Below are 24,122 nucleotides of genomic sequence, written 5' to 3'. Positions count from 1 at the left end.
GGGGATAACTTGGACCCTTCTGGAAACCAGACTGCAGCCAAACTGGTGGCACTTCAAGTCAGAATGCGCCAGTGGTGAGCGATGAGAGGATTCCAAGGGGCAGAAGACCTGAAACAGTCTGAAAACGACGTTTCAAGGCTGCGGACGATACCGGAAGATAAGCTTGCTGAGGAAGTTGACCAGGCAGGAGCTGGAAGATTGTTCGTCCGTCGAGGAGTACGTCGATGAAATCATGTCCACGAGCCACAAGCTGGGAGAAATTGGTTTCGTGTTGGATGATGAATGGTTGTTGCTGATCCTGCTCATGAGCCTCCCAAAGAACTACGAGCCCATGATCATGGGACTGGATGCCTCAGGTATCAAGCTCACGGTGGATATGGTGAAATCGAAAATTCTTCAAGGCGTCGCCATGGATACCAATGTCAAGTCAAGCGGTGCTGCCGGAGCGCTAGCCACTCGTGAAATGAAGTTCCAGAAAAAGAAGGATAAGTCCGGTGTCAAATGTTTCAAATGCGACAAGCTTGGGCACTACGCGTCCGAGTGCCAGGGGAAGCTGAATTCGAAGCCCGAGAAAGGATTCCATGGAAAGCAAACGGCTTTGATGGCGTGCATGAAATCGAAGCTGAAGACGGAAAACTGGATTTTGGATTCAGGAGTTCAAGCCAGCCAGGGCATTCGTGGCAAAACCCGGGGAGAATCTGGAGCTGTGGCATAGACGGTTCGGCCACCTGAATCTGGACAGTGTGAAGCGTTTGGATGACACACACTTACTTCCTGAAATCCAAAGCTGAGGCATTTGATGCGTTCGAAGAATTCAAAGCGTATGTCGAGAAGCAGACAGGTAAATCTATCAAGCGTTTGCGAACCGACAACGGAATATAGGGTAGGATGGTGCAAAACGCACCCTTTAAGCAAAATCGTCAATGGCTGGCGAATGGAAGCTAAAATCAAGAAGAAAGTAATGGCGTTTGGTTCATTACCATGTTTTCTACAAAGATCGAGTGATTTAGAACTACAAAAGGAGGGGGCGACCCCGGCGTAGTGGTTAACATCCATATCTCTCACGCCAAAGTCACGAGTTCAAATCTCACCCCCGGACAAGTCACGAATGACCCAAGAGTGTTAAAGTGACTATAATAATAATAAAAAAAAAAAAAAAACTACAAAAGGATGATTTTCCATGGCTTTCAAGGTATTTTTTAAATTGCTTCCAAAATGATAGCGGGGCAAAACGCCTGATTCATGATGCAATATGCACCACAACATTGGGACAAGACGCACGACAACAATGGCCAAAACGCACCACAACATTGGGGTAAAATGCACCCCATGGTAAACAAACCATAACCCCTGCAAGTAGATAATGCAAAGGGATGCGGTATTTCAAATGATTATTTCTTTATGTTACATCAAAAATAAGGTCTCAAAATCTCAATAGAATGTTAAACTGTGATTCATCAAGCAAAATATCTAAAAAATATACGAAACGTAAATTTTTTAATTTTTTTTTTGTGATACATGATGATAAAAGCTTAATTTACAGTCGATGATTTTAACAACTGTGTCCTGTTTTGCACAAAATGCAATTTTTTTAAGGAATCAGTAGGTCAATACATGATTTTATGATCAAGAATTATTTGTTAAACCTCCAGTTGAAAACAATCACAAACCGTTACCCGGAAAATGCATCTGAGGAAAAGTTATCGCTGTTTTTCTATAAGTGGGCATTTTACCCCAGGGGTGCATTATGGGCTGTTCTCCCTTACTCGGTTGCCTACAATCCGCAACAAAACGGACTTGCGGAAAGGATGAACCGGACGATCGAAGAACGCGCCAAATGTTTGCTCTTCGATGCTGGATTGAACAAGCGGTTTGAGCAACAATCAATACGAAACTAACGATTTTAAATTGGCTCACTACTTGACTAGCCTATTGGTCCCAAGCAAACGATTAACGTACCCCATTCTAGTCAAAATTCTAGTACTACGCAATGTTTGTTTTGATTCGCTATGAAAGTTTGACAGATAAAATGAGGGGTTATTGGTTTTTCCTATGTTTCGAGGGGTGAATCGATTAGCTTGGGACCGAAGAGAGTACCAGAGCTGAGCCAAAAAGTTGAGCACGTTATTTCGGGACCTTCTAGTCATAGAGTTACCTCTATGGTTTTAGGCTGAAGCAACCTTAACGGCGGTGTTCTTGATTAAGCAACCGTGCGCTACCTCATGACGATGAAGGCCAAATACGATCTGCTGGTGTGCCAACTGGATGCGGTGACTGTATTCTTGCAATGTGAACTTCATGGAGAGGAGATCCACATGGAAAAATCCGGAAGGTTTCCGGGACGCGCGGGTGCCGACTCAAGAAGACCCTGTACGGGTTGGAACCAGAAGGTGGTTCGGAAACTCAAGGCGATTGGGTTCCAGCGATCTAACTATGACTCCTGCCTGTACTTCCGGTTCGGCGACGGAAAGGTGATCATCATTTCTGTCTATGTGGACGACTTTCTATTGTTTTCCAACGATCAAGCCCTGGTGGACGAAGTCAAGCAACAACTGTGTTCAGAGTTCCAAATGAAGAACCTGGGGAACGTCAAGCACATCGTGGGACTGCGGGTCATTCGATCCGATGGCTTGGTAGCCATAGATTAGGAGCATTACATTGACAAACTTCTGCAGCGATTCCGGATGGAGGGATCCAACTCCGTATCGACACCTCTGGACGTGAACCAAACAGTTGACGAAAGTAATACAACCCGAATCTGTGGAAGAGAAAGAGAAGATGACGAGCACTCCGTTCAAGGAACTCGTCGGTGGTTTGCAGTTTGTGGCGCAGTGCACTCAGCCACGCGGTGAGTGTCGTCAGCAGCTTCAGCCATGAACCTGGACGGCAGCCAAACAAATTCTACGGTACCTGAAAGGTACAAAGGACTATAAGCTGGTGTATTGGGCCAACTGCGAGCAGAACTTTCAAGGATACAGCTATGCGAATTGGGCGAACGACGTCGAATCTCGGCGTTCCATTACCGGCTACGTGTTACTGCAAAGTGGAGGTGCTATTTCTTGGAGCTCGAAGAGGCAGTCCACCGTAGCACTTTCCACCACCGAAGCTGAATATATGGTACTCTCTTCTGCCACCCAGGAAGTGGCATGGTGGAGGGGATTCCTGCAAGAGCTTCACGGTGTCGAAATTTCCGTTTCGATCAACTGCGATAACAAGAGAGCAATAAGTCTGGCGGAGAAGGATGTCGGCTACTCTTCAAGAAACAAGCATATAGACATCAGGCATCATTATGTACAAGATCAGTTAGATTTTAAAGCTATTACATTGAATTATGTCCCATCTAACCTTCAGGCAGCAGATATGTTCACGAAAGCACTAGCGAACACAAAGCTGTTTGAAGATAGAACAAATGTTAGAAATTCAGAATTTCCCACTTAAAACAGCACGCCGACTTGTTGTGCTGCATGAGCCATGTCCGCTTTCATTCCCGTTCCTGCGGGTTACGTCCCTCTTCACGTGCTCACTCACTCAAGTATCCTGGGAACCTCCAGAGGTGCAGAGGGACAACATGAAAAACCTCCATTCTGAGCGGTTGCTTGACCTGGGCCCAGGTCAAATTCCTATTAGCTTGCTTGATTTCCTTGTTGGGGTTTTGCTGCCATAAGCCCCTGTGCCTGTGACGTACTGATGAATTTGATTCACATGCTTCACACGCCGGCCTGCAGTGATATTGTCGGTTGTATATTATTTTTATTTTTATATTGTTTTTCGGCTGCCAGTACGCTTCCAGCAACAATTTCCATTGGGGATCATTTGATACGTTTGGGTTTCCTTGCACATACGACTTTTTCCTAGATACAAGCTTCGTCCAGTATACATTGGCTGTCTCCAACCGGCATGATCCTTTCTGTCTGCTTCCTCTTGCCGGTGCAAGTTTAATTCTTCTTTGCGTGTTCAAACTTTCTCGCTACTTTCCTCCTATTGAGAACTTCTGGTCGTGTTCCCATTTGTCCTCAGGCAGTTAATATTAGTACATGATAGGAAGAAAGAAATAGAACAAGTTAAGTGTGAGCCGCACGCATTGGTTACTTATTTGGGTCATGGTGTTGTGTTCCCTATTTATTTGCCTCTATTTCGCTCTCAGATCGCAACGTTTAACTCACTCCCTTCCCTTACACTATTATGGTCGGAATAGAGAACCCATATTCAGTAATCTCTCGCGAACTGCGATGCAGAAGATATTAATAGCAAACTAATCTGGAACTGGTCTAAGACATATAACCCAGTGAACTGCTCATTTGCTAATAACTTTGCACACAGTTGATGGAACATATTTCTTTTTGAAGCAGTAGATATAATAGAGTGTAAGCTTGTTATAGATATGTAAAAAAAAGTATATTTTAATGCTAGTAGTAAACTGTATTTGTTTTTGCGTTGTAAAAATGAGGTGAGAAATGCTCACTACACATCTCGGAATTTAAGTGTTAAATTGATTAGTTTTAATTCAAGTATTAAGCTTTACCTAATCTTAGCATATCTATAGTAAACTATGAAACTAACCTATCAATTACTTTAAAGAAAAATAAATTTCAACATCTGAGTGAAAAGTTATTACCAAATGAACAGTTGGTGTGTACAACTGTGCATGCCAAGCATGGGCCCCATATGGTACATTTTCTCACTATGAACCTGTCATTTCTATCTCTGTCTTATCTTAAATGCCAATGGTTTGAATGTATCAATATATATATTGGAAATGACGTTCAATCAAATAAACCCATACCCCACTCACTTGGCCAGGCTACAGAATCGTCCAGTGGGTAGTGCGCTCTACACTCTAAGTTCCCTTTCTTTCAAATTCACCCCAAATTTTATATTTTACCCCTTTGAGTGTCGATTAATCACAATGAAACATTGTGACAGATGTGGTGTACCTTTAAACTTCCATTTCCTACATTCCTTTCTGCTTAACTTTAAACAACAATGTTTGGTCATCGTTTCCAAACCCTACTTCCAAGCACACAATGTGCTTACCAGTAAACTTACTTATTTCCTCATGCCACCACACCAGAAGCCCACAACTAGGTCATAAGACCGTAAGCTACGACGGTCACTCATGCTCACGTAAGAATGTATGACATGCATGTGTAGAGAGAAACAGAGAATCGTACGATAAGCTAGGCGTAAACATTCTCTTGAAGTGTAGCTGAAGTACTAGAATGTAAGATATAAAATATGAGTGGAATAAACAACTAGTGTGATTCTTGATCAATTCTTGTGTATAGTCGTCACGTTCGAAACTCCAACTAATGGCTAATGGGGGCTACCATACAGAGCATGGACTTGAGGTTACTAGAGTATTAAATAATCTAGGTCCTATTTAGGACCTAGGCCAACGCCCACCATGCTTGGCATACACAGTTTTGGTCACGAACTGCTCATTTGCTAATAACTTTGCACACAGTTGACGCAACATAGTTCTTTTTGAAACAGTAGGTAGAATAGAGTTCAAACTTGTTATGGATAAGTAAAAATAGTAGATTTTAATTCTAGTAATAAACAGAGAAATGCTCGCTGCACATCTCGGACTTAAAGTGTAAAAAATCATTTTTGTTGGTTCAAATGTTAAGATTTACCTACTCTTTGCATATCCGTAGTAAACTATAATTCTAATCTATCAATTACTTTAAAGAAAAACAAATTTCAACAACTTATTGAAAAGTTATTAACAAATGAGCAGTTGGTGTGTACAACTGTGCATGCCAAGCATGGAGAGCACCATGTGGTATAGATTTGGAACGAAATAAAGCCTTACTACAGTCAAGTTACTAAAAATGTATAAATCTAAAATTTTACACTGTTAGCTGTTGGGTGTCAAGCGGCTTCGGTCAGCAAAAAAGGCAGAGAATCTTCGGTGAAGCATATTCCGTGTCAAGTGTAAATTGAACACCGACGCTACTCGGTTGAACACTCGCTGCAAGCCGTAAATAGCGCTCCCTTAGCTATAATTAGTTCGAAGAAGTGGCAGTTTTAGCATAAGACTGGTGCGTAGTGATCGAGGTTGAACATTAATGTTCACTTGTTGCAGAATTGCTTCGCAGTAGATTCTTCCTTGCAGAGTATCGACGACGGTTAAGGCTCTGAAAACATCTCTTCAGATACGTAAGGGCTCGACATTGATCAATAGGCAGTGATTCTCGTAGCTTGGAAGCCGAATTGGGTATCTCCAAGGCAGCTTACGGAGCGCGAAGCGAAGAAAACGTCGTTGCACAGATTGAATTCGCTCGGCCACATTATCGTAGTTCGGGCTCCAGACTGCAGAGGAGTATTCCAACGTAGATCGTACAAGAGAGCAATAGAACGATTTCAAGCAGTAAATGTCTGAAATTCTTAATAATCTTGAAGACAAAGCCTGGAGAGGTCTGGACGCTTTGTCGACGACATACGATATATGGTGTGAGTATGCCAGCTTTGAGTCCAGAAAAACGCCTAAGTCTTTCACGCAATGCACCCGTTCCATAGTCGTGCCTAGTAGTTTGTAGTTGAAAATAATCGGTTGATTCTTGCGTGAGAAAGTCTAGATCAACAATTAATCATTTTGTTCGACCATTTTCCACAGAGATGGCGCTGTTCCGCTGGTAGGAAGTGATAAAAATCCCCATATAAAAATTGAGAGAAGTGGGAATAATTCGCTTTCGGTGCATATTCAGGTGAAAAAAAGTGAATGACAACCTAAAGAAATTAATCAGGAACTTTACCGTTCAGTTTTTTTTCGAGAAATTATTGTTAAACAAGCTACAATTAATTAAACATGATTTTTCCCCACACAGTTTTACCTGCTTTACTACCAGTTCCCAGAGAGCCAAAATATTCAAATTTGAGAGAGAAAATTTGCTCTCACGACCTCAATCTCTCAACATGCCATGTATTTTGTTGACACTCGATTTGTGATTTCCCTTTCATAGATAATAAAATAGAGTACCTGTCACTACAAAACATATCTGGTACCTCTATATATGCATTTACTTCAACATTTGAAATCCCTCCTTTTTTACATATTCTGCGCAAAAGATAATTTATGCCCCGCCCCATACATAAAAATCGGCGGGAAAAATCTGTGAGGGGTGAACTATTTTGTGTGCAGAATGTGTAAAAAAGGAGGGACTTCGAAGAATAATCTAAATGCCAGATAATAATAGAGGTAGCAGACATGTTTTGCTCTGCAGTGTCCTCGGTGAACAATTATAGGAAAACAGATTGTGTGTAGTTTCCGATAGATGTCACCGCAAACAACATCAGTGACATCTGATGGAACATGAATGCAGAAGTTTGACAAAATGATTAATTGAAATAGGCGGACCAACCAAACGTAAACAATGGCTTTAAACACTAAATTCTCGAGAATCAAAACGCTCCCACGTAAACTAACAATGCCATTCGATAAAGGAAGTTGCTCTATCAGATGATGGTGTTAGGTTGTTTGGATGTGCTTTGATTTTCGAGGATTTTGCGTTTAAAGCCATTGTTTACGTTTGGTTGGTCCGCCTATTTCAATTATTGGTCTAGAAGTAATGATTGTACACTTAGCTGGGTTGACTACCAGTCGGTTTAGACTACACCAGTCAGCAGAAAAACTTTCAGATCGTCTGCAAACGATAATCGTGGCTCTGTGATAACACGGTGAACGTCGTCGAAGTAAAGGAGAAATACCAATGGTCCCAGATGGCTACCCTGAGGTATACCGGACTTTGCGCAGAAACTTGCTGAGCGACAAGTACCCAAAGTTACTGTCAGCTGGCGCTCCGTAAGGTATGAACGAAATCATCTCAAAACATTTCTACCTATCAATCAAGCTTAGCGATCGCAATTTCGTGGTTCAACTTATCGAATGCTGCCGTAAGATCTGTGTAAATAACGTCCGTTTTGGGTCCGAGCAATCAAACGGTCTATGATGTAAGACGTTAGGCACAGCAGGTTCTTAGTTATGGAACGCCCACTTATTATGAATACGTTTTTCAACTGCCGCATGAAAACTGTCCCCTGAACAAAATCTGAGTTCATCAAAAGAATTAGGTTCCAGTTTGTATTGCCCGGAACAATTATCCAGCCAAAGCGTGACCATGTTTGAATCTCCGAATCTTTGAATTACACGGTGGAAGAAACTTGCTCTATCATTAGTTGACCGTCCACTTACAGATTCTTCCCAAGGGCATGGAACTACAGGGTAAGCTTGAGAATGCTTCCCGACTGGAACAAACGTTTTGTCGTTTGGGAAAACACAACGGAAGGCCTCAATTCTATCCGAGGAAGCTGGATAACCTAAAAATAAACGCACGAGACAAATTGCGTGCAATCATTTGACCAGTTTGTACCTTTTAAAGGTCGACAGCTAGCACGCCTGAGCACAGCTAGGCTGGACCTCATCACCGTCGTATTGGTAATCAGCTCGAGATTGCTTAGCCAAGCGCTTATGCTCGAAAAACTTGCTGCATATTGGATACAATTTTTCAGTAGACTACTCGTCGAAATCATGAATCTTGACCTTGACAACGCAACGCAGCTTCCACACAGATCCGACGGAAGATACAACGGCATCCCTTTTTGCAGAACTTCTTGCGTATTTTTTCCATTGTGATACCTTCGTTTCACCTTCTTCGATACCAGCCACGCATCTATACATCACAGACAAACAGACGAATCTCTTCATCTTCGTTCACGCATTTAACGGTTGATTTGAATATTATAAGTTCCGCCTCCCTAATAAAGATAAATAATAATAATATTATAAGTTCCGGGAACTACTCGCCGCAGCGCTGGCATTGGATCACTTTGTCGTTTCTATACATTCTATAGAACTTTTATGCAATATTGTTTGCGAGTTAGCGAGCAAGCTTGTTTTCCGCGAGAAGCCCGATAGATGTCGTTTCACTTTTTCAAACAGTTACGTCTGTTTGTCTGTTTATAAATGATATTGCTATAATACAAAGAAGCATATTAATACAAAATGTTCAAGGTGCTTAAAAAGTATAGACAACTTACCCGCAGTCTTCTTAATATCCAATCGTCTATAGGGCAAATTTTCAGAAGGCAGCCACGGATTTGCCGTTTGAATACTGATCACGTAATTGTAAAGCTCAGCCGGATTAGCTATTTCTGGGGCAGTTTTCAACGGGAAAATAATGAACTCTTTCCTGGATATATGCGCTCTGACCAACAGCGTATTGTTTCAATATGAATATGAACTTTTCTGCCTCGTTCGGGTCATATCCAGTTTTTACAGCGTTGAGATTATTCCCTGAACGACCACGGGTCCAACAGGATTGGGTGATCTACGAAAAGCATTTTACTTAAAGAAAATAACAGTGCTAATAGCCAACCCAACAAACAATTTGAGCTGAGTAATAGCTGAACAAGCCATTTTTTATTTGAAGAAGCTTATTTTTGTCTCAATAAGCTCTTATACAACTGTCAATGTTTGTTGGGAAAACAGACAGACAGCCACCGACTCTTATTTCTAATACTGAATACTTAGGCACAGATTACCTTGGTTGACATATTTTTCTCATTTCACAGATATCGTCAACGATTTCTACCGAATTTTCCAAGGCACACCTTCTTCGTCGCATTCATACTATGCATGAAAAGATACGAACGCCTAATCAAGTCACCATTTTTCTCTTTTACACCCGCAAAACAAATCCACACTCCACGGCAGGCGATTCCAACCAGAAACCACCATTCGAATGGGAATGAGCTTACGCAAAACATATGCTCACTTGCCATCCCACTCCCACCCAAGCGATCACCCATCAGCGCTGAAAATGAACCAAAACAACATCACACGGCGGGAGAGAGTGAACACTGGAACACGTTATCAGCCGCCATCCAAGCAATCCGTGCGAGTGTTCATCCACCACCATGTGATGACACCACCAGCCTACTGCTGCTGCTGCTGCTGGCTGGTGCTAAATAGGAAGGCCGACAACATAGTAGAAGCGATTCGAAGCGATTCGATGCGATAGCAATTGGCAAAGCGAAATGCAGCGGCAAGCGAAGCAACCTATGACATAGTGAAAGCGTTTTTGAAAACATTACAGTCGCGCGCGCAGTGCAAAATATTTGTTCAAATTTGTTATTCAGCATGGATTCATATATCACATATTCACTATTCACATAAATCACTATTTACACTTACTTGTTGCCTCTCCTCCCAGCTCACAGGAAACTTGTCGCCAAAGCTTATCGACCATCAACCGGTTCCGGTACTGTTTCAATGTTTTGTCCCACAGCGCTTTTCTCGTAAAAACGAGAGCAATCAGATTTTCCGAATCGATTTCGGTGTCCATTTTTCCTCACTAGAATCAGTCCACTTGCGTTCGAAGGCGTCAAAACACAACACGAACAGCTCTGTCGCTTTGCTGAACGCTTTACACCTCTTCGCATCGCTTTCACTATGGCTGGTTTGGGCGATTCCCATAGAACGCTCATAGAGGGTGCTTTCACGCAAGCGCTCCGCTTATTGCCAACGAATCGAATCGCTTCGAATCGCTTCTACTATGTTGTCGGCCGAAGGATGATGAAGATGAATAACTCCTCCAACGCCATGCGAGAGCGAACCAGACGACTTCATTCGCTCGTTCACTGGCCACCGCGCTGAACGCGTTTCAAATTCGGGAAAATGTGCAATTGAACAGTGTCGCTAGCGCCAACCGAATCCTAACGGTGTGTGATTGCAGATTTCGGTACAGGAGTTTTGTAATTTGAGAAAACATTTAAGGACAAGAAGAGTTTTAAATTCGTGATAAGTCCCAGTGGATAGACTATAGAGGCGGTCCAAACTGGAATTGAATTCGTAAGTATAGTTTGGACAACGCTATATGCTTTGCCTTCGTCGTCCGTGTGCGGCGGTGCCTTATTAGCGTTTTGTGTTTGAAATGCAAACATCGAAAAACGGATCTTCAGGGTGTTCGTCGCAAGTGAAGGGCGGAGTTCGGACGGGATTTTTTTTTTTCGGGTGTTAGGTGATTGTTTCAATAGTGATTGTGATTTGGAATTGAATATCTTGTTTGTGGGTGCTCAATGCTATCTATATGAATAATTATCTGAAGTACAGTGTTTCCTTGCACGTGAATGTGGGTGATTCATTTCAATCATTTTTCAATCGAAACAAAATTTAGGTCAAATTGAAAATTATCTACCGAACATCTCAAATAAGTGAGAAAATTACTGTAAGTTGGAAAAATTAATTGTTAAGTTAATATTCGATACATTTTAATGTGACCATGAAGACATCATCCATTCTTCGACAAACGATTCAGGAAAATACTAAGAATTCTACCAAATGAATGAACAAATTATTCAAAGAACATAATTTATACAATTACAGAAGTCCCACTTCTATCCCCGGGAATCAATGGTCATCAATCTGGGTAAATGCAGACAGCACTCTCTGCACCAGGGAGAAAGTGGCGAGCAGGTCCCCGAAAACCGATGTTGGCATTTCAAACACTGAAATTTATTGTCCATTTACACACCTCTGGTGCGCATTATCTTCTTTCACTTGTAGGAAGTGATTTTTTTTGTTACCAACCACTATGTTTGATGGAATCTTCATGCGGAGACATTTCATCAAGTGGTCAAATTGGAAAATACGGTTCGAATGTAAACGAAATATGAGTGCTAGTATGCAATAAATTTAATTTTAAATTTTCTGATTTGGGTATCGAAATATGAATCAATACGTTAAAAATGCTTTTGATTAACAATTCAGAACAAGGTTTAGTATGGATTCTTTGTACTTTTTACCAGAATTTTGTGCAACCAAATGAGATTTGAATTTGATTCTTTTTTTTTTCTTTCATAAAGATCACAGAAACTTTCTTGAAACACGGAAGAGAAAGCTTCTAGACTCGTAGGCTGAGAGCACTGCTATTCTAATTGTAGATCTTTAGCATTTCTGGGATATCGAGATATGAACCGATGAGAGTTAAAGTGGTAAACACATAAGCCATTTTTTGACGCAGGACTACGTCTGTGAATTCTATATGGGGGTACACTTTGTGAAAACCGAAAATGGAACATGTAACAACATTATGAAAGATTTTTAACGTTAATAACTCAGCTGCCCCTGGACCAATTTCAATAATTTTATCACCAATCGATTGGCAACATTTCTACGCATCTGTTAAATGTAAGACTTTATCATTTCTCAAAATTTCACTATTGATAATTGCACGAATGTGCAACTGTTGCTATGATAGTTAAAATTATCACCGATTGCCTGCTAAAAGCGATTTCCCTAACACAGATTTCAAAGTTGAATTCTATCCGGCCTCATGAGCATCGATAGAAGGAGGAAGAAACCGCACCGCTATTGATCGGAATCAGTAGCTCTTCGTGAGTTGCTGTGGGCCATCTATGCCAAGCGCGTCATACTAAAGCGTATAAACAGAACGTAAGCGTATAAACAGAACCCCGCTCAAATTCCTATTCCTACACAAAACACAAGCTCCTGCTGCAGATAACAAATAAGATTTATTATATAAGACCACGTAGTCCTACGTTACCATTGCGTACAACCAACAATCAATACGAAACTAACGATTTTAAATTGGCTCACCACTTTAGTAGCCTATTGGTCCCAAGCAAACGATTAACGTACCCTATTCAACAATCAATACGAAACTAACGATTTTAAATTGGCTCACCACTTTAGTAGCCTATTGGTCCCAAGCAAATGATTAACGTACCCTATTCTAGTTGAAATTCTACTACTACACTATGTTTGTTTTGATTCGCTATGAAAGTTTGACAGATAACATCAGGGGTGAGTGGATTCATGCAGAACATGCAGGGGTGAGTGAAATAGCTTGGGACTGCTTGGGACCGTTGTTCTGGTACTGAGTGAGCCAAAAATAATAATGATTTTCTTCGGGACCCAGTGGTCTTAGAGTTACCTCTATGGTACAACCCCATAGGGCTGTCCCTTGTAGTTTGTCATATTGGAGTTTTTTGCATTAACGGCAAGGATTTATTAGAATAATAACGTAACAATGAGATTTGGTGACTTGAACACATGTTATGCACTATTTAACTTTTTGGTAGAGGGAAAGGGGCATAATGAGCACCATAAGTAGTGAACACATTTGTGGTGCTTTAAAGGAATAAAATTCAAAATTTTAGACTTCTATTCTTCAATACAACCTGATGATCAAAAGTGTAAAATTAGTTAATTTGGATCTTAAAAAATCCAGCTTTCAGATTGGTTGTCAACGGTAGCATATTTTAGAGGTACGAGCGAGTTCATAACGAGCGATCCACACCTGCTACTTACCTTACCAATCAGGCTAAGGCCTTGTTGTCCTCTGCTGTCCGAAGAAATCGTTTCCACTCTACTCGGTCCATGGCCACACGTCGCCAGCCTCGTAGTCTGAGAAGGGTCCGCAGGTCGCCTTCTACTTGGTCGATCCACCTTACCCGCTACACGCCTCTTCTTCTTATTCCTGTTGGGTCGCTTTCGAGATCCATTTGACTGGTTCGTCGTCGGGCATTATTACGACGTGCCCAGCCCACCGTAGTCGCCCAATTTTTGCAATGTGAACGATGGATGAATTCGTGGTTCATTCGCTTCCAGTTCCGTCAGCCATCTGCACTCCACCGTAGATGGTACGCAACACCTTCCGTTCGAAAACACAAGAGCACGTTGGTCCTGCAAGAGCATAGTCCAGATCTCGTGGTCGTAGAGGACCACCGGTCTAATCAGCGTCTTGAAGATAGTCAACTTCGTGCGACGGCGAATTTTATTATAATATATAGTCCAAAGTAGGCACGATTCCCTGCCATAATGCGTCTTTGAATTTCTCTACTGGTGTCATTTTCGGCGGTCACCAGTGAACCCAAATACACGAACTCATCGACCACCTCGATTTCGTCACCGTCAATCTGAACTCGGGGTGGGAGGCTAACATTGTCTTTCCTAGAACATCATCCTCTCCGGTATTTCGTCTTCGCTGCGTTGATGGCAAGTCCAATCCGCCTAGCTTCAGCCTTCAGTCTGATGTACGTTTCACCATCGTCTCAAAGTTCCGTGCCATAATGTCAATGTCATCGGCGAAGCCAAGGAGCTGGATGGACTTCCTGAAGATCGTGCCACTCGTTTCTATCCCAGCTCTTCTGATCACACCTTCTAACGCGATGTTGAATAGCAGACACGGAAGTCCATCACCTTGCCGTAACCCCCTTGAAGATTCAAAAGGACTTGAGAGTGTCCCCGATACTAAAATTAAAAGAAATATATTAAAAATTACAACTCTGGAAAATGTAATTTTTTCGAACTTATACTTAATTTTTGGTAGTTCTGTACTATGGATCAGTAAATAAATCTGGGCTCGAAGAAATATCCAAGGTACCGGACTAAACAATAATTAGAATAATTATTAGCAGAATCCGAATAAGGCACACACAAAATACATAAGGATCCAATCAAATTCCCGATTCTCCCGGTTCAGTAGACACCCCCGTCAAGGGCAATTCGTAGAAGATCAGCGAGAATAAAAGAAAGAAACGTTATAGAACTTGGAAGAACTTCATAGATCTTCAGCAAACTTTGTAGAAGTGCAGCAAATGTTAACAGGTGTTCAGTTAACTTTGTAAAAGTGCAAGGGAATTTTAAAGAGCTTCAGAAAATCTCATACAAGTCAGAGATTTTTTTTTTGAACAGCTAATTCAATAGAAATACGGGGAACGTTGCAGAACTTTTAAGAACTTCGTAGAAATTCAGAGAGCTTTGTAAAAAATCGGAAAACTTCGTTGAAGTGCAAATAGAAGTACAAGAAATTTTGAAAAACTGAGGGAAATTCGTTTTGCCCAAATGTTCAGGAAAATTCGTAGAAAAGGTTCAGAGTCTGACCGGAAGTTTGCAGAAGTCCATAGATGTTCGGAGATCTTGGTCCAATTAAGAGAGCTGGAAATAGCTGGATAAGTGTACCAGTTAAGGCTAAACGCAGGCTTGCTGAAACACCTCAAACTCACTGGAGGTTTTAAAACACTCTTGTCCTGCGAGTTTAGCCAGCTCACACCTCGAGTGAGTGGCGGCAGTAATATGGAAGAAGTATGTATGTAAAGGAAACCACTCATTGTTGCAGGCACAATCATTAGACAGCGGACTGTCCACCTCGTACGACTTGCTCAAGTACAACACCTGATTGAATTCAATTTACCATTGTATGAAGGGCCAAAAACGGAGGGCGAACCTGCAAGCAGATGCACTTACGCTTAGTCCGTGGGATCAAAGAGAATCTCCTTCCAACAATAAAATCCTACAACCCGGTTATCTACAAGCCATCGCACGAGGGGATGTCCCAATGAGTGTGGAAGAAGAGCCCGCCTTCAATTCACGATCTGCTAACGACAGGAAGTTGGCAATTCCACTCTCCCCATCCAAATCGCTTCAATCGGGTGCCCTGGTTGGACCGTCCCATACCCAGCATATAATGTGTCATATAATAATGGAATGAATGTTTAGAGAACAATAAAAGAAAGATCTCTCCCGATATGTTGCAAAGGAATCCATGACTTCACAGCGATTTCGAAGAGCGAAGATTAGAGGACGAATTATATCCTTCTGCAGTTAAAAAAAAACTGAAAGACTCTCGATAGAACTACACGATATCCTGACATCCGAACACGGTGAACCGGCCTCCCAGGAGGCAATGCAATTCGCAGGCACACTTACAACCACTGGTTACAAAAAACAGCCGTGCAAGAAACGGATCCAATAACGGTCACTCTCGCGAAAGCACACCCGTCGTCGTCAAACGGCAAAAAAGGAATCGGTGGGCAATTTTGTGATACGGAATTTCCACTTAAAATCAACAAATGCAGGAATTTCACCACACCCAACTGCGAAACACGTTCAAAGGCACTTTTGGTACACTTTCGATTGAAAACACTTATTTTTTTCAAAAATATTTGCGAACGAACCAGCATTATGAACTGAAATTAAAATCCTCAAATTTCTGGTCCGGGAGAAAAAATCAAACAGATAGCGCCAAATTTTCTGATGCTTGCAAACATGATGAATCATTTTTTCTTTCTCGATTTTAAAACTTCTCGGAAAGCGACCACCAACCACACACGTCCGGGAGGCAGAGTTGCAGCGCTAATCCGGCAAATGCAGCTGAAAACATAAGAAAGCGAACGCACGCACAAAACAGAGAACAAACATAAAACACAACCGTATCCAAAGGGGTTCGAAACTGCACTCCGGCAGGAATATGAAAGAAGTAAACAAAAACTCCTCCAGAGAGAGGGAGAGTGAACTTCAGCGAGAGGATGATTTGACGTGAGGTGCGCTTTTCGAGACTCCGGATGACTTTTTTGTTCGACGCAAGAAGCTCAGAGTTTGAGAACGGAGAATCACCTCACCGCTGACAGAGAGTCACATGACTCGCAGAGTAAGGGGGACTGTGTGAGAAATAGGAAATTTGGATAGGAAGTTTAGCAATCTTGGTAAAAATTCAGTTGTAATTTGTATAAACTATGGATAAATAATAGAACTTCGTAGAAGACCGGGGAACTTTGTTAATGTTCAGGGAACGTTATAGAACTCCAAGGAATTTCATCAATCTTAAATAAAGGAAATCAATCAATCTTCAGGAAACGTCGTAGAAGTTCAAAGAATTACGTAGAAGTTCTAGAAACTTTCCAGAAGTGCATACAACTTCATAGGAGTTCAGCTAAGTTTGTGCAAATAAAGAACTTCGTAGAACTTGGGTGAACTTTGTAGAAGTGCAGAGTGTGTTGTAAAACTTCTGCAAATTCCATGCAAGTTCAGAGAACTATGTAGCGGCGCTGGTGGTGTAGTGGTAAGCGTGATGACCTCTCACCCCAGCAGGCCTGGCTTCAATCCCAATTGGCGCCGCCGGGATGTTCTGAGGCATAACATCTCTGATCACGCCTTCCTTCGCAAGGAAATTAAAGCCGTTGATCCCCGGTTCATGAGTTGATGGATATATAGGTAGGGTCCGGGTGTGGGAGCTGCCTCCCTGGCATTGGTGCTCAGCACGGAAAACAAGATCGACGGAAAAACAAATCAAGAAAAAAAAACTATGTAGAAACTTCGTTGCAGTTCAGAGATTTTTCTTTAACTTCGTTGAACTTCGTTAGACTGCGGGGACCTTATAGATGTTCAGGGGACATCGTAGAAATTCATGTAATTTAATAAAATGCGGGGAACTTTGAAGTACTTCAGAGAACATTGTAGAAATGCAGGGAACTTTGTTTGGAGAACTCGGTTGATGTTATGGGGAATTTGTTTAGTTTCAAACTCAATAAAAGTTTGTTTTAACTTCAGGGCACTTCGATAAAGTTGAATGGACCTGAAGATCAGGAAACTTTGTAGAACTTCAGCAAACTTCGCAAAAAATAAAAAAATGCTTATAAGTTAAGGGAATTTCATTGAAGTGCAGCGAACTTCATAGTAGTTTAGCGAACTATTTTTAGGAGCAACTTCGTAAAACTTCATAGAAGCAAAGATTATTTGGAAACAGTTGAGGGAATCTCGTTTAGCCCAAATGTTCAGGAAAATTCGAAAAAACGGGATCTTCCCGAAAGTATGAACAAGTCCATGGATGTTCTGAGATCTTAGTCGAATTAAGAGAGGAAAACATAATTATGAAACTCGAGAGAAGATCACGGAACTTCTTTGAAATTTTTTTTGTAGGGGATCACGGGGTAAGACGACCACCCTATGCTATAAATGTAATCAAAACTATGTGAAATTACTGCGATAAATTAAGTGAAAAAAAGCAAATTTATCTGTAGAGTACTTCTTTAAATACACTGCACAGTGGTCCTGGAATGCTCAGAAACGAGTAATTTGAGTGACTTTTTGTATTCGGCATAAAAAAAATTGTATAAAAAGCGCCATCTTTTGGTAAAAAAATATACTAAACTTGTACTAAACTATTAATCAAAATATATATTTTTAGTTACTCATTCTAGAGATGTGCGGTCTTCGACAAAGTTGTTTATTAGTCAAAAATATGAAACCCTAACGAAGACGTCAAATTTGTGGCGTTAGTTTGTAAGGTAAAACATAGTTAACTATGTTTTATCATCAAAAGTAGTAGTTTTTATATTGAAGAAATTTAGTAGAAATTCGGGAAATTTCGTTGACGTTCAGGGACTTCTTAGATATTCATAGGAGATAAATAAATTTATTCAATTAATTAAATGAATAGACAGTTTCAATATCAATTCAGTCGAGCTTCAGATTATTTTGAAAAAAAATTAGAATTTTGCAATAATTCGGGAAAGCTATGAAGACCTAAGAACTTTATACAAGTTTGAAAAATTTCGTTGAAGTTATGGGAACTTTGGGTTATTTTGAGAAACTTCTTAAAGCTTCAGGGCACTTTATAAAACTTACAATTATTTCTTAAGACTTCTTAACTTTTTAAGCCTTAAAATAGGTTAGGAAATTCCGTAGAAATTTGTTTAACTTCAGGGAGCTTCATCAAAAATCACCTATATTCTAAAAATGTCAGGTTACTTTTAAGAGTGCAGCAAACTTCATGAGAATTCAGCGAACTTTATAGAAGTCAAGAGAATTACGTAGTAAAGGAACTTCGTAAAACTTCATAGAAGTGCTCGAATTTTTCAAGTTCATAAGAGTTTCGCTCAGTGACCTTCGCAGAAGCTAAGCAAATATTGCAGAAATTCATCATATTTCATAGAACTTCAGGGATTGATTTCAAAATTAAGTTTCCAAAATTGTTCGCTCAGATATTTAAGGAAATTCGTAGAAAAGGTTTAATCTTCAATCTGATCTTTGGAGAAGGTCATGGATGTTCTGAGGTCTTGCTCGAATTTAAAGAAATTGAAAGACGTAACTTAAAACTTCGTGGAAGTTGTGGAGGCGAACCAGCCCCAGGCTGAAAACCTTCCTAATAAGGAAAACTCAACTTAACTTAACTTCGTGGAAGTTCAGACAATTTTCAAAAAGTAAAGATTAGGAAGGTTTGAATATGTTCAAGGAATATTACTGAGTACGGTGCTGACGCAGAATACCAGGTTCAAGAATCAGTGGGAGCTAAATGCTGGATTTTAGTGGCTTCACAACCAATTTTCAAAATTCTTACACCAATTTCTTACCCATTTCATCTAGTTGACACCTACTGAATATTTATGTTTTAGGGATGTTTTTTGCCTCCCTTAGCTCAATCGGTAAAGGCGCAGCTACAAAGCAAAACCATGCTGGAGAACACTAAGTTGAGAGCATGCAATAAGCTAATATGCGATATTCAATAAGCTGGAAATGCGAAGAAGAAGAAGAAGAAGAATGTTCAAAATTCCTCTGAAGCGCTGTGAGCGTGACACGCTCCAAATAAAACTACATATTTTGAAATAAGTATGCCTATTTTAACTGAAATCGTCTCTCTCCACAGTTCTTCTTTAAATTTAACTAGGTCAGCATGCGGACCCGATTTGAAAGAAAATACAATTTTTAACATCCCTAGAATGCTGTATGAGACCTCGCAGCTGGCAAATATAAAGAACTACTACATACAAACACCTAAGCATGCCGATCGACAACTCTTCCTTCATGATTTCTCATGCATAGATTATCTTATATAGTCTCGCTAGCCTCTGCGGACAGAGGCCACGTGGGCTCTGGGTTTGTAATCAGTGCTATGGGTCTATTCGTGAACCTGCGGTCTTGTTCGCAATGGCACCTTGGCTGGTCGACGTTGGGGTGTGGTTACGGTCCTCGAACGGGACTTGGGGCCTCCTCGTAGTATTTTGAGCTAAGCTCACGCCAGAACCTTGGCGACTCTTCGGGGTTGCGGTACACTGGTGGGCTGGATTTACAGACAAGCTTGCTGATACTTTACGGGACTCTGGTTCCGGTTCAGCTGGCTTAGCTAACCGGTAACAGAACGGCTCAAAGAGGAATACAATCGTTCGGTGAGGGAAATATCAAAGGGGGTAGGTATTACAATAGGGCACTGCTGGTTTTAATTCCGGGGTTCATAATCATTTTATGGGTGATTAGGCCTACCAATGTCCAACTTGTCCAGGTACTTCTTCACCGTTTGGCCGGTTGCTCCGACCTCCCGGCCCAAGGCGCGGAACGATGAGACCACCTTTCCCTTGGTCTTCCTCTTCAGCTTCTGCTGCACTTTATGGTCCCGCAGCACCGTCGAGCGGCCGGAACCAGGCTTCCGTTCGACGCTCTAATCTTTCTACAGAAGGGAGAGGATGTTGTAAATGCCGGATCGACTATATCCGGCGGACACGTAGTGCCTCACGATGCAGCTGGCAGTACGAACAAACCATCAAGCGTAGTTGCTTGACTGTTTTCGCCATGGCTGCTACAAATCAACTGATAACGCTGTCAACTTTTTTCTGTACACTACAGGGTTGCTATGATTGGTGATGCATAGGCGGATTCACCACCTGGTAATCGCATGAAAAATCGCTAAATGCATACGTTATTCTAAAAAGTTCAGGTCACTTTCCATGAGTGCAGCAAACTTCGTAGGAATTCAGAGAACTTTGTAGCAAATCAAGGAACTTAGTAAAACTTCATAGAAGTGCTGGAATTTTTTTTTTTTTTATTTTAAAGCTCAAGGAACTTTGTAAGAGTTCAGCTCAGTGAATTTCGTTAAATTATAGGAAATTTCACAGAAGCTCAGGAAATATTGCAGAAATTCAGCATATTTCTTAGAACTTCAGGACTCGATTTGAAAATTTAAGTTCCTTAAATTGTTCGCTCAGATGTTTAAGAAAATTCTTAGAAAAGGTTCAAGGCCTTTCCTGATGTTTGGAGAAGGTCATAGATGTTCTGAGGTCTTGCTCGAATTGAAAAAAAACTTTACAAACAACGTTATGTAACTTGAAACTTCGTGGAAGTTGAGAAAATTTTCAAAAGATTAGGAAAATTTGAAGATGTTCAAGGAACATTAGAACAATTTTTTCGCCCTTCAGGATTTGTTGGCAAATGCGACCTTCGCCACCTGCTGAGTACGGTGCTGACGCAGAATATCAGGTTCAAGAATCAGTGGGAACTAAATGTTTAACTAGCTAGATCTCAGTGACTTCACAACCAATTTCCAAAACTCTTTCCCCAATGTCAAGAATGCAGATTTAGGTGGAAGGATATATTTTGAGCCTGAAATTGAAACTTTAGACTAAAAGTCTCTTCTACAAAGTTGTTCCTTATAGTTAGGCCCTCATTTTTATGACAATGAATTCTAGGGTGGTAGGGGAAATGACGGCTTCGGCATGACAGACTATCTTCGGCAACCCCTCAAACCATAACAAAACAGTCACCCGTAAAAACGGGTCCAACCAGATCAACAAGATGAGATTGGTACCAGTTTTTGGTAGATCTTACACCGTAACGCACCACTTAGAGGTGATCTACCAACGTTACGGGCAAAATGAAAACAAATGCAAGAGCTTTAATTTATTGAAAATGTCTCATCTAACCAAGCGGAGGAGCGATCGAGTCTCGAATTCGAAGCGAATTCTAAACGCAACCCAATTGACTGCCACCGATCATGCAATCCTTCACGCAGATGACTACTAACCTATTGCCGAACCTTTCTCCCCTCAACAGCATTATGTTCCCATTCTCCTCCCTGCAAGTCGAGTACAGCAACTTCCACCGTTCTTCGCAAATCATGTCCAACGCACTGAGCATGACCAACTCCGGCTTCCCCCACTCGTGGATCGTGTCCGGGCAGGACTTCTGCCCCATTACCTACTCGTCGATCCAGTCGCACAACTCGGCCGTGTCCAACAACCTCGCAACGGTGGAACCGGGACTCATCGAGCTACGCAAGGAGAAATCCCGTGACGCCGCCCGGTCCCGTCGCGGCAAGGAGAACTACGAGTTCTACGAATTGGCCAAGATGCTGCCGCTTCCGGCGGCCATAACCAGCCAGCTGGATAAGGCTTCCATCATCCGACTGACGATCAGTTACCTTAAGCTTAAGGAGTTTAGTGAGAATGGTGTTCCATCATGGAACAAAGAACCGATCGGATTCCAGAACTACACGTCTCCGCAGTATTTCAACGAGATGTTCGAAACTCACCTGGGAACGCACATTCTACAGTCGCTGGACGGTTTCGCCTTATCTACCGGTGTGGATGGACGGTTTCTGTACATTTCTGAGACGGTATCAATCTACTTGGGTTTGTCTCAAGTGGAAATGACCGGAAGCAGCATCTTCGATTACATTCACAAGAGTGATCACGCTGAAGTGGAACAACAGTTGGGGGTTAAAAAGAATTCCGAATACTACAGTTACTCGGATGAACCTCCGGAAAAGACGGTACTGAAGATCGCTAAGGATAACAAACCGCTTCCTGGTGAGGCCTACGAAGGAGTTGATCGTGCGTTCTGCCTGCGGATGAAATCCACCCTTACCAAGCGTGGATGCCACTTCAAATCCTCCGGCTACAGGGTGATCCTGTTGCTGTGTCACCTGCGGAAGAAGAACAACTCCACGGATGACCATAGCGAAAAGCAAACTGTGATCGGAATGGTGGGAATTGGGATCGCCTTGCCACCACCCTCGCTGCACGAAATCAAACTGGAATCGGATATGTTTGTCTTCCGGACCAGCTTGGATCTGACGATCATTCACTGCGAAAATAGGTAAGTCCATGAGATTTCGATTTTGTTATTAATTTAAGAACAAACCTTTGGCTATTGCAGAATTTCCAGCTTTCTGGACTACACGGCCGACGAGTTGAACGGGAAGAGCATCTACATGCTCTGCCATGGACAGGATGCTCCCAAGCTGAAGAAAAGTCACAGTGAATGTAAGTTTAACCATTTGATGAAATGCGTTTGATCTTCGAACAAACCCCCAACTCTTCTTTGCAGTAATCCAAAAAGGCCAGGTACTGACCCCATTCTACCGAATCTTGAACAAAAACTCCGGCTACTTCTGGATCCAGACCTGCTGTACGATGGTCTGTCAGACGAAGAACATGAGCGATCAGACGGTGATCTGCGTGAACTATATCATCACCGCTCCGCAAAAGGAAAACATGATCCTGGATATCTCGCAAATGCCAAATGTTAACCACAACGATTACCACATTGGAAGCAAAAGTGCTGCCACTGCTGCCAAGCGAGCGGCGGCCGCCAACATGGAGTACGAAATGGAAGGCAAAGACAAGTACGGCGAACTCGCAGGCAGTCAACCGGAACCGTACCACGATGGGGGGCACGTCGATCACAAGGAACTGATCGAAAAATCACCGCACAAAGCGATGGGAGGCCTGGGAATGTTCGACAAGAAGGATTCGCTGGACTACAACAAGGACAAACATCTGGAACGGGAAAAGGGCTGCACCAACAGTAAAGTGAGTACATTTAGGATTTAGCAATTGAAATTGTCTTGGGACTAATTTGAAACTTACAATACAACAGCAACAACGACTCAAAGCCGGCAGTCCGATGATGAACATGTCGGCCAATGAAAACCAAGGAATCGAGAAGAAAGCCGCCAACGGCAAAAAGAACATCTCCAACCGGGCGAGCGTGATTCGGGTGCTGAACAAGACTTCGTCGAAGAAGATCCTACAGGAAAATCATTGAAACGATCAATTCTACTAACAACAACACACATCCCCCCTTCCCAAACGTACTAAATCGTCCCTCCCTTCATTGTATGATCTATGATAATGCTACGCCGCATGAGAACAACAATACTCGTGTCTATTTATTGCTTCAGCCAGAGTTATCCTCTTTCAAATAATACTCGTGTCATTTACTTCTGGAGCCGAGAATTGTGCATTTTAGGCAAAAGCGAAAAAGACAAACCATAAACAAAGCATTGTTATTCTTCACAATCGTACTACTATAAGCAAAGTAACCACAGTGTCAGTATATGTTATATGAATCATACCAAGTAGTATTTGTAATTATTATTAAGTTAGTAAAGAACTAGTAATGAGCGGCGAAAAACAAAATCCACAGTGAGTAATAAAAAAGAAAAAGTATTATGTTTTAGTACTATTGGATATTAGTCAAAATTAGTTCGCTGCGAGTTGGAGCTTTGATCCGAAATAACCTTGTTTGTTCATTTCCAAAAATAATA

At 41.7% G+C, this 24,122-nt stretch overlaps 1 protein-coding gene across 2 annotated transcripts; it reads left to right on the top strand.

Annotated features, from left to right (window-relative positions):
- Positions 1–10,635: 10,635 nt before the first annotated feature.
- Positions 10,636–24,008, top strand: trh (trachealess). Of its 2 annotated transcripts, none has more exons than XM_065221274.1 (5): positions 10,636–10,852; positions 21,626–22,669; positions 22,730–22,836; positions 22,901–23,385; positions 23,453–24,008. In XM_065221274.1, the coding sequence occupies exons 2-5, from the start codon at positions 21,630–21,632 to the stop codon at positions 23,618–23,620; spliced, it is 1,800 nt and encodes a 599-aa protein (XP_065077346.1). In that variant the 5' UTR covers positions 10,636–10,852; positions 21,626–21,629; the 3' UTR covers positions 23,621–24,008. The 2 variants fall into 2 exon arrangements, with proteins under 2 accessions (XP_065077346.1, XP_065077347.1); XM_065221275.1 differs by having other exon boundaries at positions 10,670–10,722.
- The last annotated feature ends 114 nt before the right edge of the window (positions 24,009–24,122 follow it).

This window comes from Ochlerotatus camptorhynchus, unplaced genomic scaffold (genome assembly GCF_037179485.1).
Source record: "Ochlerotatus camptorhynchus isolate MF236.1 unplaced genomic scaffold, CSIRO-AGI_Acam_v1.1 ptg000141l, whole genome shotgun sequence".
NCBI classification, from domain to species: Eukaryota; Metazoa; Arthropoda; class Insecta; order Diptera; family Culicidae; genus Ochlerotatus; species Ochlerotatus camptorhynchus.
Note: the sequence above shows the minus strand (reverse complement) of the source record. Positions and strands in the feature narration are given on the sequence as shown.